Source organism: Bufo bufo, chromosome 5 (assembly GCF_905171765.1).
Source record: "Bufo bufo chromosome 5, aBufBuf1.1, whole genome shotgun sequence".
In the NCBI taxonomy this organism is placed as follows: domain Eukaryota; kingdom Metazoa; phylum Chordata; class Amphibia; order Anura; family Bufonidae; genus Bufo; species Bufo bufo.
In genome coordinates, this window is record NC_053393.1 from 446722253 (window position 1) to 446737549 (window position 15297).

Below are 15297 nucleotides of genomic sequence, written 5' to 3' on the forward strand. Positions count from 1 at the left end.
AACTACAACATAAGCACAAACAAAACATATGTATCAGCACATTAAACATTATACAACAGGCTCATTCCATCAGTGAGAGTACTCACGGACAATTCCATCAAAAGTCCAGGAATAGCACAGAGCTCCACTGAATGCTGCTTGCCAGATCCGGAAGCAGTCACGAAATGGAGGATAGAAAGTGAAAGTTCCAGGTTAAAGGTTACTGTCTCTCTCTCTGTGAGAATTACCACTTCCTGTCAAGTCCTGGCATAATAAAACTAACTCTGACCACTAGATGGCAGCAACGTCTAATTACCATCACAGTATAATCTATAACAGTACATTGCATACATTTGCTTTAACAGAACAATCAGGATTCATCCGTTCCGTTCGGATGCGGTTGTATTAAATCGAAACTGAACAAACCAGATCCGGCACTAAAAACAATGTAAATTAATGGGTGACAAATCCATTTTTTCCAGATCCGAATAGAACAGATCCAGCACCATTGACTTACATTATTTTTGGTGCCGGTTTCGGTTTGTTCCGTTTTGCAACGGTTTTGTGTATGGTCACAAAACAGAACAAAATGGAAAAGAATGCGTCCTGATGCATCCTGATTTGTTTTGTCCCCATTGATAATGCATGTTACACTACCACCCTATACCACATTGATGTGCTGACCACTACTGGTACATCTACAATCACTTTAAAAGCGTTGTCCGAGGTTTTAATACTGATGACCTATGCTCAAGATAGGTCATCAGTATGTCATCGGTGGGGGTCTAACTCCTGGCACACCCGCATCTTCTTCCTATCTTACCAAGCACAGCATTGTGCATTGGATAGCAGCTGTACTTGATATTGCAGCTCAGCCCTGTTCACATGAACAGGGTCATATGACCAATGAACGTGATGTCACTGGCCTAGGAAGAGGCTGCAGTGCTTAAGCAGCTGATTGACAGGGGTGCTGGGAGTTGGACCCCCACCTATGAAATACTAATGACCTATCATGAGGATAACTTAGTGTTGTCCAAGATTTTATTTTTTATATTCTCCTTCACCCAGTGGTACCTCGGAGACATGTACCCAAGAGCAATGCGCAGCAAGCCCCTGAGCCACGGCGGAGAATGGGAGTGGTAGTGGCTCTGGCTGCAGACAGTCGATCATGGTGGCTTTCCTTACACTATTTCTACCTAGGACAAGAGCAGTGAAAGAAGAGAACACCCTTCCTTCCATTGGGGCAGTCCCTGGTGTTGGGGCTCCTGCCGGATGGCAGTTTGGGGTGCTTTTGGTGTCAACGTATGTATGGGTGCAAGGCAGGGCATGTAGGGTGCGTGCTGCAAGCCCCGTAGAAGCTGGTATAGAGGATGGGAGTCAGTGGTAGTGACCCTGATGTAGGGCAGTTGTGTCACACTGTCCTACCTCAGGCTGTCGCTATCTGGGCTTCCTTCCGGGGAAAGTTGTAGCACTGAAGAATGAGGCCAGAACTGAACGTAACAGAGTCCTTTTACTAAGTGCAACGTACAACTTGAAAATACAAACAGTAGCTGCAGGCTTTAGTGTAATTCTCTTCTGTCACCAGCAAGGACATTGAGGCATGTTGGTCAGTGGTGATTCAGCACTTAGTTGATCCTGGCCTTAGTGGTAGTATGGTGATTAGGGTGTCTTTGGTCTCCAGAAGCTGAATATAGCATTTCCCTCGGCTGTCTCTTATCCTCTCAGGGCTTGAATTGAGACAATTTGATAATGGTTCTCTAACCGGAGTAGAAGCACTACAAGCTGCGTCCTCTCCACACTGTAGCTACATAGGAGCTCGCCCTTCTGGCAGGAAGCATGTCCAGCCTACCCTTCGCAAGAGGAGAGGAACAGGATGATTAACCCTGGTCCTACCAACCTTTGCCAAATCTTCCTCGCTGATACTAAAAGCCAGCAAACAAACCGTGAAATGCAATGCATAACAGTAAACAATTTGGCATACTCCTGCTCTGGGGTACTACATGTGCAATGGCCGGAGTATGGTGTAGAAGTTCGAAAACAGGCCAGATTTAATAGAATAAATGTCTCTTTACTATAATGCAAAATGACTAGTACTTGTAGTACTTCCAACTGTCTCAGAACACAGTTCCAACAATGTACAGTGCAATCTTCCCTAGAGGGTGTTGTACGGGTATAGGCCAGGCCTTCCTCTGCAGAATCGGAGGCCGGCAATGATACTTTTTGTAAGATCGCTGTAATAAGCTACTGTGGCGTACAGGTTTAGGAAATGACCAACCTGATCGTATCTAAGTGTGGATGGTGTCTAAGCAGTATTCCACTCACAGCAGTAATGTCTATAGCTTTTGATAGCAGTGTACCTTAATGAATCTCATTACAGCTTCTGTGTAAATTCTGTTTTTATAAAAATGTTAACAGAAATAGGTAATAATTATTTAAAACAGTGCAGTCAAAGGTTCTGTACGGCAATAAGTGATCCCAAATGTACAAGAATAAGTCTATCTCGTAGATAATAACAGTGGGAACATGAATAGAAAATGCACATTACTTGTGAGCTCATGTCAGAAATTATAGGGATCTAATATTTAGCAAATGTATTTGTCAAGTTAACCAAGTTGAGATGGTATTTGTTCAAAACATGTCCAAAGCATCAGCTTTTCCAATGATAAGACATTATTTCAAACAACTATCATTTCTTAAGGGGAGTCCGGCCTAGGTACAACCGAGGCCATTTTGACAGACCAGGACTCTAAGTTTAATAGAATGAGGGGAAGGGAAGAAATAGGAAGGGGGGGAAGGGGGAGGAGAGGAGTAAGGGAAGGAGGGGTAACAGGGGAGAACAGTAAACAAGTAACGTAGTCACATGTATTTAATGAAAAATCTCGGAAGTCAACGGGTAAAGCCCGTTACTCTAGATGTTTATTAAACTTATCAGACGTTATGTAATCATTCCATTTGGACCAAATCTTGAGATACGTTTTGTATTTACCTTGAGCAGACCACTTTACATTTTCAAATCTATTTACTAGACTGATGTCCATAATCCATTCTTTGATAGAAGGGACTTCCTCGCTCAGCCAGTGTTTTGGAATGAGAGCTTTAAAGGAATGGATGAGAAAGGGAAAAAGCCTGTCTTTTAAGTCTCATTACAGCTTCTGGAATTTATTTTCCCTTTATCTTTGTTTCTTCAGGAGTATTGTAATGAAAAGGCAGTCTTCTCATCCTAGATCATGTAGAAATGGTTAATCTCTGTAGCTTGAGGCCTAGTACTGAGGAGTGGAGCACATGGACTTTTCCTCCTCTCTCCTTCCCTGCTAACACTTGACTACTTTACTAGATTAGACCGAGCTACGGGATGGAGCTAACAGTCCACACCTCAGCTTCCTTAGAGGCCGTGCCAGAGTTGGTTCATTACTCCCATACATTACCATACTTGGGATACCAAACATAAATGACAGAACATAAATGAACAAAACAATTTGAAAGTACCCCCACCCTACTCTGGGGTACTGCACATGTCAGTGCTGGCTCACAGGCCCCTTAGGGACATATCATGTCTGAGGGACACATCACCTCTGAGGCCTAAAAGTCATAGAGCTGAGATGGAGCATCAGGGAGCAGGTATTTATACAGTAGATCTCATTACAGATACTTCACAGATACAAAAAAAACAAAACATGGACAATCCCTTTAAAGGGAACCTGTCACCAGGATTTTGGGTATAGAGCTGAGGACATGGGTTGCTAGATCGCCGCCAGCACATCCGCAATACCCAGTCCCCATAGCTCTGTGTGCTTTTAGTGTGTAAAAAAAAACCTGATTTGATACATATGCAAATTACCCTGAGATGAGTCCTGTCCTTGACTCATCTCACATACAGGACTCATCTCAGGTTAATTTGCATAGGTATCAAATCGGGGTTTTTTACACAATAAAAGCACACAGAGCTATGGGGACTGGGTATTGCGGATGTGCTAGCGGCCATCTAGCAACCCATGTCCTCAGCTCTATACCCAAAATCCTGGTGACAGGTTCTCTTTAACCTCACATTTACAACCCAAGGAGTAAATTTTGGTCTTGTTAGTAATAGCAATATGATTTCCTTTTAGAAACCTATTAATAATGAGCTGTGAGATGATCACCAGGATTAATGCAAGAAGTTACACTGCGGGTCTGCGACATCATCTCCTGTATACAGTCATGGGTGGCTGTGTATAGTATATACAGGGAGTGCAGAATTATTAGGCAAGTTGTATTTTTGAGGATTAATTTTATTATTGAACAACAACCATGTTCTCAATAAACCCAAAAAACTCATTAATATCAAAGCTGAATATTTTTGGAAGTAGTTTTTAGTTTGTTTTTAGCTTAGCTATTTTAGGGGGATATCTGTGTGTGCAGGTGACTATTACTGTGCATAATTATTAGGCAACTTAACAAAAAATAAATATATACCCATTTCAATAATTTATTTTTACCAGTGAAACCAATATAACATCTCAACATTCACAAATATACATTTCTGACATTCAAAAACAAAACAAAAACAAATCAGTGACCAATATAGCCACCTTTCTTTGCAAGGACACTCAAAAGCCTTGCCATCCATGGATTCTGTCAGTGTTTTGATCTGTTCACCATCAACATTGCGTGCAGCAGCAACCACAGCCTCCCAGACACTGTTCAGAGAGGTGTACTGTTTTCCCTCCTTGTAAATCTCACATTTGATGATGGACCACAGGTTCTCAATGGGGTTCAGATCAGGTGAACAAGGAGGCCATGTCATTAGATTTTCTTCTTTTATACCCTTTCTTGCCAGCCACGCTGTGGAGTACTTGGACACGTGTGATGGAGCATTGTCCTGCATGAAAATCATGTTTTTCTTGAAGGATGCAGTCTTCTTCCTGTACCACTGCTTGAAGAAGGTGTCTTCCAGAAACTTGCAGTAGGACTGGGAGTTGAGCTTGACTCCATCCTCAACCCGAAAAGGCCCCACAAGCTCATCTTTGATGATACCAGCCCAAACCAGTACTCCACCTCCACCTTGCTGGCGTCTGAGTTGGACTGGAGCTCTCTTCCCTTTACCAATCCAGCCACGGGCCCATCCATCTGGCCCATCAAGACTCACTCTCATTTCATCAGTCCATAAAACCTTAGAAAAATCAGTCTTGAGATATTTCTTGGCCCAGTCTTGACGTTTCAGCTTGTGTGTCTTGTTCAGTGGTGGTCATCTTTCAGCCTTTCTTACCTTGGCCATGTCTCTGAGTATTGCACACCTTGTGCTTTTGGGCACTCCAGTGATGTTGCAGCTCTGAAATATGGCCAAACTGGTGGCAAGTGGCATCTTGGCAGCTACACGCTTGACTTTTCTCAGTTCATGTGCAGTTATTTTGCGCCTTGGTGTTTCCACACGCTTCTTGCGACCCTGTTGACTATTTTGAATGAAACGCTTGATTGTTCGATGATCACGCTTCAGAAGCTTTGCAATTGTAAGAGTGCTGCATCCCTCTGCAAGATATCTCACTATTTTTGACTTTTCTGAGCCTGTCAAGTCCTTCTTTTGACCCATTTTGCCAAAGGAAAGGAAGTTGCCTAATAATTATGCACACCTAATATAGGGTGTTGATGTCATTAGACCACACCCCTTCTCATTACAGAGATGCACATCACCTAATATGCTTAATTGGTAGTAGGCTTTCGAGCCTATACAGCTTGGAGTAAGACAACATGCATAAAGAGGATGATGTGGTCAAAATACTAATTTGCCTAATAATTCTGCACGCAGTGTAGTGTAGCCACTGTGATGTCTCTGTAGATCTGCAAAAAAAAAGGGGGGTTAGTCGGCACCTCCAAGTGCGCAGGTGCACGCTGCCATGGCAAAGACCTAGGGCAAAAAAGAGACAATGCAGCAGCAGGCCATTATGGCACCAAAAAAGGTAAAAGGCAGAGTGGACCCAGCATGCATGTGGATCCAACACTCCCTGAATTTTATGGCGGCCATTATGGCGCATAACAGGTAGTATTTAGTGTTAGGACCCGTCTAACAGAGATCGCCTTGACGTACGGCAGACGGGCTCAGATGGTTTTGTACAAATGCATTGGCCAAGCATCTCACTTTATAAATAAGCGTAGCATTAGCACTATACTTTTTGGCATTATTGTACTTTATCTGATTTGCAGGGTGCTGCTGCATTGTCTCTTTTTTCCTCTAGGTCTTTGTAGAGTTATATGTGGGTCTCCCTTAGATGAGGGCTGTAAGCAGTACTTCAATGTGCCACATAAAAGGACAGATAAAACAAAGAAGGCTGCTTTACTCATCTGTTCTCGGCTAGAGAGAAGCCTCATGTTAAATTATTCATTTAAAAAGAATGACAATGAAGAGACGAGACCCACAGAGGAACATGTTTGATGCAAAATGCTCCCCGGTATCCCATAAATAGCAATATAAATGGATCTTCTGGTTGAGCGTTAAGAAAGACTGTTAGTTCACATTCCCTACAATGGATCTCAGTGGTGAAAAGCTCGTTTGCGAAACGACACATTAAATAAGTCTGTATTTTAGCAAATAAGTTTATGAGAACATTAAAATAAAAAGGGCATTTTGGCTTTTTAAGTAATAACATCTTGTTAAATCCTTCCTCTTGTTTTACTGCCCAGTTTTTTTCCCCACTGATAAATCAGCCCATTGTGACTATAACGATGACCGCAGTAAGTGAGCCTGCTCACCAGAAATGTGCTCCAAATATTCATTGCTGGACCATAAAAACTGTTAAAAGTCGCCTTCATTTATCCGCAGTGACTGAAATGATTGGATTTTTATTATACGTAGGCCTTCGCTGTATGCAGATGCTGCTAATGAGCGGGAGGATCTTCCAGCAGTGTCTGGCTCATTGCATTTCAGTGGTCAGAGAGTCGGTCTGGGGATTTTAGAATTGCCTTTGGCTTTGTTACATGGTTGAGAGGTTGATGGGCATCTAAGGTCATCAGCATCAGAGTAAACGTTTTCATTTAAGTACAGCTGAAGGCATAAATGGCATCATGCTCCTGCGCCACTCATATCTGGCATATGACAATGACAATTTGCTATGTTATGGGCATACCTGAATAGATATGCTGTAGTTAGGAATGGCATGGCACTAAACTTAGAAAATTCCCAGATCCTAATTTTGTGATCAGTGATAGTATAAAGATACAAGTAACAATATACAGTGTAAGGCTAGGTTCACTTCTGCAGTGGAGGTTCCGACAGAAGCCTCCGTCGCAGATTCCAGAATGGAATACATTTGAATGCAGTGGTAAAAATGGCAGTATTTATACCGGACACCCGACGGACCCCATTATAGTAAATCGTATCGCTTGGGCGCCAGCCCTGTCCAGCATATGCCAGATCAGGTGTTTACAGTATTCTGTTCCTATGCCGAACAGAATACTAGAACTCTAGTGCACATGTGCAGCGAGCACCTGAGGAGCTGGAGCAGAGGATGGGAGTGGTAGTGGCTCTGGCTATCACAGTGGTTTCCCTCAGACCGTTGCTCCCTAGGACCGGTGCTTCTCTTAGGGCACACCCTGATTCTGGGGCTCCTGTCTGATGGTAGCTGGGGATGCCCATGATGTCAGGTGTTTGTATTGGTGCAAGGCAGGGCATGGGCAGTGCAATGGCCAGCATGTGGTGTAGGAGTCAGAAACCAGGTCAGATGTAGCAGAAAAAAGTGCCAACTGGGAGTTGTAGTATATTCAAATATTGCAAAACACAGTTCAATTCTTCCCAGATAAATATGGATGGATTTAGGCAAGGATGGAAGTTTATGGCCCTCTTCCCTCTCTATCTGTTTCAAGTCTCTTCCAGCAGAATCTATGGCGGACAATTTTACTGTAATAATGGTGGCTCTAATGTCCACTGCGGCATACAAGGCTTTAGTGATACGACTGGCCAAGTCGTGTCCAGGGGTGAAGGTGGTATTCCTCACAGCAGTAAAGTCTAAATAGCTGAAGTATCAGGTTACCTTGCTGACCACTATGCATGACCATACAGATTTTAAGATCCCCAGTTCTCCACCTTTTTGTTTCTCTCCCTTTCTCTCCTTCTGTAAATCATGCAGAGATCAATGAGTCTCTGTAGCTTGAGGCCTAGTACTAAGGAGTGAAGCACAAGGACTGCATTTTCTCTCCTTCACTGCTAACACTAGATTCCTGGTTAGGGGTGGGACCAGCCCACATCGAATTTTCTACAAGGGCGAATCAAGGATTGCTAAACCTGGCAATGCCATCCATATATAGCTATGCTTGGTATATAACATGGCATAAAATTCAATACACATCAAGACCAAATTTCCTGCAGCAGATTTTAAAGTTCCATCATATACTATGTATGCAGCCAGCCAGTACCGCAGGGCCAACACGTGAGGTGCACGGTGGGCCGATGAGGGGCAAAACAATAACACACAGTTCATCGGTTTACTCACGGTTAGCAGAAAGCCTCCCTGGGCTGGCAGCACAGTGTTGAGGTGGACAGCACGAAATCCTCCGGGGCACGCTCTGAGGTAGGGAAGCATCAGCCAAGATGGTGGTTGAGGTGCCCTTGATGTCAGGGGTGCTTATGGTGCTTGTTGCGGCTGAGTCCCTTGATGGAATTTGTTGTGACGCCAGTACCGTTAATGGTGGAAAGAATGTTGGTTCCAGTTGCAGCATGTACATCAAATAGAATACAGTCCTTTGTAATTTAAAGGAATCTTGCTCATCCACTGTTAATAGGTTTGGCTGGGTTTAGCTTAGCTTGAAGGTTCTGTATCAGTGTAATTTGGTGAGGTTGCCTGCAATACCTATTTGGTATGCTTAGTCCTTTTTGTTTCTGTAACTTCCAAGCCCTTAAACAGGTAGCTAATCTGTATTCTTCAAAGTATGGTGAGGCTGCCTGTAGCTAGATTGTCCTCCACCATGTGCAAAGGTGCCCATTAAGCCTTTAGTAATGGCTGTTATCACCGATGTCTCTCTTTAGCTTGGTTAACTTCTTCCAGAGACGAAAACGCTATCCTCTGGTTTCAGGATCTAGGATCTAAGAAGGTCACAAGAGAAAAACGCTCTCCTGCGCCTCATACCTTGGCTCTACCTCATTTCTGCAGTTGGCTTCACCCACTAATGTGTAGTGTGTAGCCTCAGAGTACCACTGACTCTGCTACTCTCTCACTTTACTTCTCTCCTTCTTCCTCCTTCTCACTACACTAGGCCTGACCTAATTATTTATATGACCTAAGTGCTATCCCCATCTAGTGGTGGGATGTATAAATTACACCAGACCAGCCTAACAGGGATACAACAGGTGTTGCAGTACAAAATGACATGCAATAGGAATATGCCGTTTTAAGCTATATTGCAGTTCCCACGGGGGAAGAAGGAGAAGAAAGAGAAGGCAGCACCACCAGCATGAAGTCCCGTAGGAAAGACACAGGGAGGCACACTAAGGACGTAGGTAACACTACCAAATGATCTACACTAGTGTTATCAGTGGTTTTACATAGGACTGCAGGTAACACTACCGCATTATCAGCACTAGTGTTATCTGTGGTTTTACATAGGACTGCAGGTAACACTACCACATTATCAGCACTAGTGTTGTCTGTGGTTTTACATAGGACTGCCCGTAACACTACCACATTTTCGGTAATCAGAGAGCCATCATTGTGTTATCTGTATTCAGAGAGCTATCACTGTGTTATTTGTGGTGTTTCATAGGACTACAGGTGACAACTACTACATTATCTGTACTCAGAGAGTTAACACTGTGTTATTTGTAGTGTTACATAGGACTGCAGATAAAACTTTTATGGAATATCCACAGGAGTCCCATAGATTCAGATACCACGGGGTTTTGTTCCAACGGCATTCCCTTTGCTGCAAAAGTGACCTGTGCCCTTCATTCTCTGGGTCAGTACGAATACGTACAACGTATGTATACATTTCTTTATTGGCAACTGGGGAGGAGGTGGGATGGGCCAGGGGTGGATAGTGGGCGGGGTTAGGGGCCCAATTCTGATACTTGCTATGGGGCCCAGTCATTTCTATGTACGCCCCTGGTAGTTAATGGGTTTTTTAGTTGTTGTTTTTTTAACACAGAGGGGGCACAGAGGGCTTCACTACTGTGAAGGGGGCACAATAGGCATTTCTACTATGGAGGGAGCACTAGGGTGGCCACACAGGCCACCCTTAAAAGACAGACTTGCAGGGGTGGCAGAGAGGGTGAGTTTTTCCCTGCAGATGATGTTCAGACAGCACAGTGCTGCTGTCTGAGCGTGAGCAGTTCAAATGGACATCTCTGTGGCTGTCCAGGCCCTGCGCTGAACGGAGGACAGGTAGTCTGAAAACCGGACTGTCCGGCCTAAAACTGGACCTCTGGCCACCCTAGGGGGCACAGAGGGCAATACTACCACAAAAGGGCACAGAGGGCATTACTACTATAAAGGAAGCAAAATGGGAATTACTACTATGGAGGGGGCACAATGGGCATTATTACTATGAAGAGAGCACAAAGGGTATTATTACTATGAAGGGGGCACAATGGACATTACTACTATGAAGGGGGCACAATGGGCATTACTACTATGAAGGGGGCACAGAGGGCATTACTACTGTGAAGGGGCACAATGGGCATTAATACGAAGGGGCACAATGGGCATTATTACTATGAAGGGAGCACAAAGGGCATTATTACTATGAAGGGAGCACAAAGGGCATTATTACTATGAAGGGGGCACAGAGGGCATTACTACTATGAAGGGGGCACAAACTGTGCATTACTACTATGAAGGGGGCACAATGGGCATTACTATTGTGGAGGGGGCACAATGGGCTTTACTACTGTGGAGGGTGCACAATGGACATTACTACTGTGGAGGGGGCACAATGGGCATTACTACTATGAATGGGACAGAATGGGCATTATTACTATGAAGAGGGCACATTGGGCATTAATGTGAAGGGGGGACACTGGGCATTAATACTATGAAGAGGGCACAATGGGCATTATTACTATGAAGGGAGCACAAAGGGCATTATTACTATGAAGTGGGCACAATGGGCATAACTACTATGAAGGGGGCACAGAAGGGCATTACTACTGTGAAGGGGGCACAGAGGGCATTACTCCTGTGAAGGGGGTGGGCATTATTACTGTGAAGGGGCACATAGGGCATTACTACTGTTATGGGGGCTCAGTGAGGGCATAACTACTCTGAAGGGGCAGATAGAGGGCATTACAACTGTCAAGGGGGCACAGATAGGGCATTACTACTGTGTAAGAGGCACAGAAAGGGCATAACTACTGTGAGGGGGGCACAGAGAGGTCATAACTACTGTGAGGGGGGCACAATGAGGTCATAACTACTGTGAAGGGGGCACAATGAATGTATAAGTACTTTAAGGGGGCACAATGTAGGCATAACTACTAGTTGTACAGTGAGAGCATAAATACTGTGAGGGAGCACAGTGTGGACATAACTACCGTGAGGGGGCACATTTATGGATAAAACTACTGTGAAGGTTGTACAATGAGGGCAATACTACTGTGAGGGGGTACAATTTTTCAAGTAACAAAGGAAAGAAAAAAAAAAGAATGCGGCACTCACCAAAGCTTGAAGAAGCACAACAAGCGCGAACGGCTGATGCCTCCTAGCTGTGTTTTGCGTACCGCCTTTTTATCTGAATAAAGCTGCAAAGAGTAATTTTTGCTGAGTGTCGCATTCTTTTTTTCTTTTCTCTCCTTGATTGCAAATACTACTTGTTTTTCAGGCTGAGCACCACCACTACTCACATTCGATCAGTGCAGCACCAAATTAAATCCCACACCTAGAGCAGTGCCAACTGTATCCTCTACATGTTACTACAATTTTTTAAGTATTGGGAACCGCCCCAGGTGCCAAACACCCTAGGCATGGCACTGATATAGTGTACATGTTCTGCTCCTCAATACACCACTATTCACCTGTTAGATACCTGGGCAGTTATCTGAAAGCCGGGTCACATGATACTTGTCAGGGTCACAAGTATGAAGCGTGATCTGCGCAAAATGGGTCCCCCTGAGGACACGATGGAGTTCTTTTAATCATGTAAATAAAAGTTACTTTTTATTCTAAATTCCAAGGTGCTGGATACACTGAAAATTTGTCACTTATTTCCGAATGGAGACGTTGAAGAAACAGTCTACATCAGAGGAGACGTCACTGGCTGTAAGAGGTATGTGCGCTGTATTCTCCTGTATACTTTGTAACTTTACATCCATCCAAATATCTCTTTTACAGTAGGGTTGGGGGTGTGGATTGAGAATTTGTCCCATACTGCTGCAAACCGTCCCCAGACTTTAGTTTACACTATGCATATTCTGAATTCTGGGGCCTTCCACTCATCTACTACATTATGTGTACTCAGATAGTTATTACTGTGTTATCTGTGGTGTTACATAGGACTGCAGGTGACATCTACTACATTATGTGTACTTAGAGAGTTATTACTGTGTTATCTGTGGTGTTACATAGGACTGCGGGTGATATCTACTACATTATGTGTACTCAGAGAGTTATTACTGTGTTATCTGTGGTGTTACATAGGACTGCAGGTGATATCTACTACATTATGTGTACTTAGAGAGTTATTACTGTGTTATCTGCGGTGTTCCATAGGACTGCAGGTGATATCTACTACATTATGTGTACTCAGAGAGTTATTACTGTGTTATCTGTGGTGTTACATAGGACTGCAGGTGATATCTACTAGATTATGTGTACTCAGAAAGTTATCACTGCATTATCCGTGGTGTTACACAGGACTGCAGGTAACATCTAAAAAAAAGGGGGCATGTCCACAGGTTGGGGGGGAGGGGGCGCAATACTTGGCTAGCCCCAGGCACTGGCAACCAATGCTATGCCCCTGCATATGAGTATTTAGTAATGAGAAAAAAGTTTTAGATGAATAATGGAAATATTAAACCATTTCCATAACATGTTCCATCAGTTTTCTGCAATGCAGAATGTGGATCCACCCAATTTAAATTAATGGGATAAGTCAAATAATTGATTTTCCTCCTTCCGCCTTCAATTGATGTAATACGCAAAACAACAACAGGATATAGCACTTCTGATTGCTTTCTGTAGTTGCTCACTAAGCACATAAAGTGCTAATTAGTAATTAAATATCTTCTAAAGAAAAACTATTTCCATAAATATTCTCCAGGGGACCCACAAAACATTACACAAATTAGTTAGTAATATCATGTATATTACAGTATAAGTTCAATATGATAGATTTTGGTATATTTTACAAAATAATGGCGGGCATTACCTGACTGACGGGGCAAACATCCCTTATAAATGAATGGCCACAACATGCACGATCAGTGTAGCTTGTGAAAGTAGAGAGGTAATGCACACAGTGATGTCACCACAAATAGTAAATACAGTGATGTCACAGATATGACAGTACAGAGATAATGAATAAACACCAAAAAACGAGGATGCTATTTGTGTAAAAATAATTAATTTTATTGAATTACATAGAACAATAAATATCAGTGTTAGTCAAAAGGGATAGGACATGAAGAAACGAGCCTCTAGAATAGGGCTCAACAATGCGGAGAATTGCACCCTGAGCAGCCACAGTTGCAAAAATGTTAAGGAGTAGGATGACAATAGAATAAGTAATGGATAGTGATGACGATAACATATCACCTCAAACATTTAACATGGCCGTCCAACCCATCCTCGCATCCTCCTCAATGAAACTCAGGCAAATAGTAGGACTGCGGCTGTATAATGATATAGCTGATGGCTAATGACTACTGAATGGTAACTAATACCGCCAATCCCACCCACACAGAGTCTCTCATTACATACCCATGTTGCTGGTGCTGATGGTGTCAATGGATCCCCAAATGCCTCAACCTCGACACGTGTTTCGCCACATAGGCTTCGTCAGGAGGTACATTCAGAGGATAATGCACAGAGATTGTCACTGTAGATAAATGATGCACGCAATGATGTCACAATGCAAGAATAGTGCATACAGCGATATCACTGGACATAAGCAATGCACATAGTGATGTCACAATTCAGGGATATCTACATAACGATGGCATAGTTCAGGAAAATCGCCATCCTTAGGGCTCTTTCACACCTGCGTTCTTGTCTTCCGGCATAGAGTTCCGTCGTCGGGGCTCTATGCCGGAAGAATCCTGATCAGTTTTATCCTAATGCATTCTGAATGGAGAGAAATCCGTTCAGGATGCATCAGGATGTCTTCAGTTCCGGACCGGAACGTTTTTTGGCCGGAGAAAATACCGCAGCATGCTGCGCTTTTTGCTCCGGCCAAAAATCCTGAACACTTGCTGCAAGGCCGGATCCGGAATTAATGCCCATTGAAAGGCATTGATCCGGATCCGGCCTTAAGCTAAACGTCGTTTCGGCGCATTGCCGGATCCGACGTTTAGCTTTTTCTGAATGGTTACCATGGCTGCAAGGACGCTAAAGTCCTGTTTGCCATGGTAAAGTGTAGTGGGGAGCGGGGGAGCAGTATACTTACCGTTTGTGCGGCTCCCCGGGCGCTCCAGAGTGACGTCAGGGCGCCCCACGCGCATGGGTGACGTGATCACATGAATCACGTCATCCATGCGCATGGGGCACTCTGACGTCATTCTGGAGCGCCCCGGGAGCCGCACGGACGGTAAGTATACTGCTCCCCCGCTCCCCACTACTACTATGGCAGCCAGGACTTTAATAGCGTCCTGGGTGCCATAGTAACACTGAACGCATTTTGAAGACGGATCCGTCTTCAAATGCTTTCAGTTCACTTGCGTTTTTCCGGATCCGGCGGGCACCTCCGGCAAATGGAGTGCACGACGGATCCGGACAACGCAAGTGTGAAAGAGCCCTAAGTTATGTGCAAAGTATTTCATAGAGAACGCAGAACAGAAGCAACGCACACAGTTATAATGCAGGAATGCTATAATACACAGATATGGCACAGTGAAGTCAAAGCATAGTAATGATAAACATGGATATACAGTGTCTTAAGTAAAGTAGTGATGTCACAGTGCAAGGACATCACACATAGGAATTTTAAGTATAATGATAATGTATACAGTGATGTCACAGTTTATAAAAGTATAGTCATTATGTCAGAATAAGAAATAAAATATTCCAGATTCTGCAAAATATACAAAATTACTTTATATTTCAGAATATACACAATAATGTCACAAAATTAGAGATGAGCAAGTTCTCAAAAATTCGATTCGGTTGCTTCCCCCGAATTGCACAAAAAAATTCAATCTGTTATGAA

The 15297-nt window shown here is 43.6% G+C and overlaps 1 protein-coding gene across 1 annotated transcript in view; it reads left to right on the forward strand.

The window, feature by feature from the left end:
* Positions 1 to 1147: 1147 nt before the first annotated feature.
* NPVF (neuropeptide VF precursor) overlaps positions 1148 to 15297 on the forward strand; it is a 192134-nt gene continuing 177984 nt past the window's right edge. The window contains exons 1-3 of the mRNA XM_040433997.1: positions 1148 to 1281; positions 9532 to 9556; positions 12110 to 12201. Of these exons, the coding sequence (XP_040289931.1) occupies positions 1148 to 1281; positions 9532 to 9556; positions 12110 to 12201 (251 nt within the window). The remainder of the gene's footprint in view (positions 1282 to 9531; positions 9557 to 12109; positions 12202 to 15297) is intronic.